This window comes from Gracilinanus agilis, chromosome 5, assembly GCF_016433145.1.
Source record: "Gracilinanus agilis isolate LMUSP501 chromosome 5, AgileGrace, whole genome shotgun sequence".
In the NCBI taxonomy this organism is placed as follows: Eukaryota; Metazoa; Chordata; class Mammalia; order Didelphimorphia; family Didelphidae; genus Gracilinanus; species Gracilinanus agilis.
In genome coordinates this window covers 1674315-1674999 of record NC_058134.1, presented here as the reverse complement: position 1 = coordinate 1674999, position 685 = coordinate 1674315, and the positions used below count along the sequence as shown (strand labels likewise).

The 685-nt window shown below is 72.8% G+C and overlaps 1 protein-coding gene across 1 annotated transcript in view; it reads left to right on the top strand.

Moving 5' to 3' along the window:
* ICA1 (islet cell autoantigen 1) overlaps positions 1 to 470 on the top strand; it is a 25718-nt gene extending 25248 nt beyond the window's left edge. The window contains exons 10-11 of the mRNA XM_044678302.1: positions 78 to 173; positions 288 to 470. Of these exons, the coding sequence (XP_044534237.1) occupies positions 78 to 173; positions 288 to 409 (218 nt within the window). The 3' untranslated portion in view covers positions 410 to 470. The remainder of the gene's footprint in view (positions 1 to 77; positions 174 to 287) is intronic.
* The last annotated feature ends 215 nt before the right edge of the window (positions 471 to 685 follow it).

Sequence of the window (685 nt, the reverse complement as noted above, 5' to 3'; positions counted from 1 at the left end):
GCGCCACGCGGGGCGGGGGCGGGGCGGGGCGGGAGAGCCCGAGCCACGTTCTAAGGCGATACCTTGCTGGACTCTAGGCTGGAGAGGGGCCCCGGGCAGCCCCCCGGCCGTCTTGAAGCCCGCGGAGGCCCCGAAGCCCGCCGGTCAGAGCAGCGTCACCCAGCTGGGGAAAGGTGAGTCACCGGGGGACTCCCCGGGGCCTGGGAGGGCGGGGGGGGGGAGGGTCCTGGCCACAGGGAGGGGCCTCTGGCAGGAAGGCGGGGCCCAGCGCGCGTTTCCTCCCGCAGAGCCCGAGAAGGTGGCCCGAGACCTGACGGCCTGGTTCAGCCTCTTCGCTGACCTCGACCCGCTGTCCAACCCGGACGCCATCGGGAAGACGGACAAGGAGCAGGAGCTGCTGAACGCCTGAGCGCGGCCGGGCCCGCGGCGGGGACAATAAAGGAGGGGGAGGAGCCCCGTTTATATTGCTAGCGCGGCGTGCGGCCTCATTTCTCTGTGGGATCCGAGTGCGAATCCGGCCTCCGACACCCCCCCCCAGTGGGCCCCCGGGGGATTCGCGGTCACGCGGGGCTGCACGGAGGGAGCTGGCTGGAGACAGCCGGGAGAGCGCCCCCTCTGTGAGGCGGGGCGGGGCTGGCGCTTCAAGGTGGAGCCGCCCTCCACGGGAAGGCCGGAAGGCCAGCCT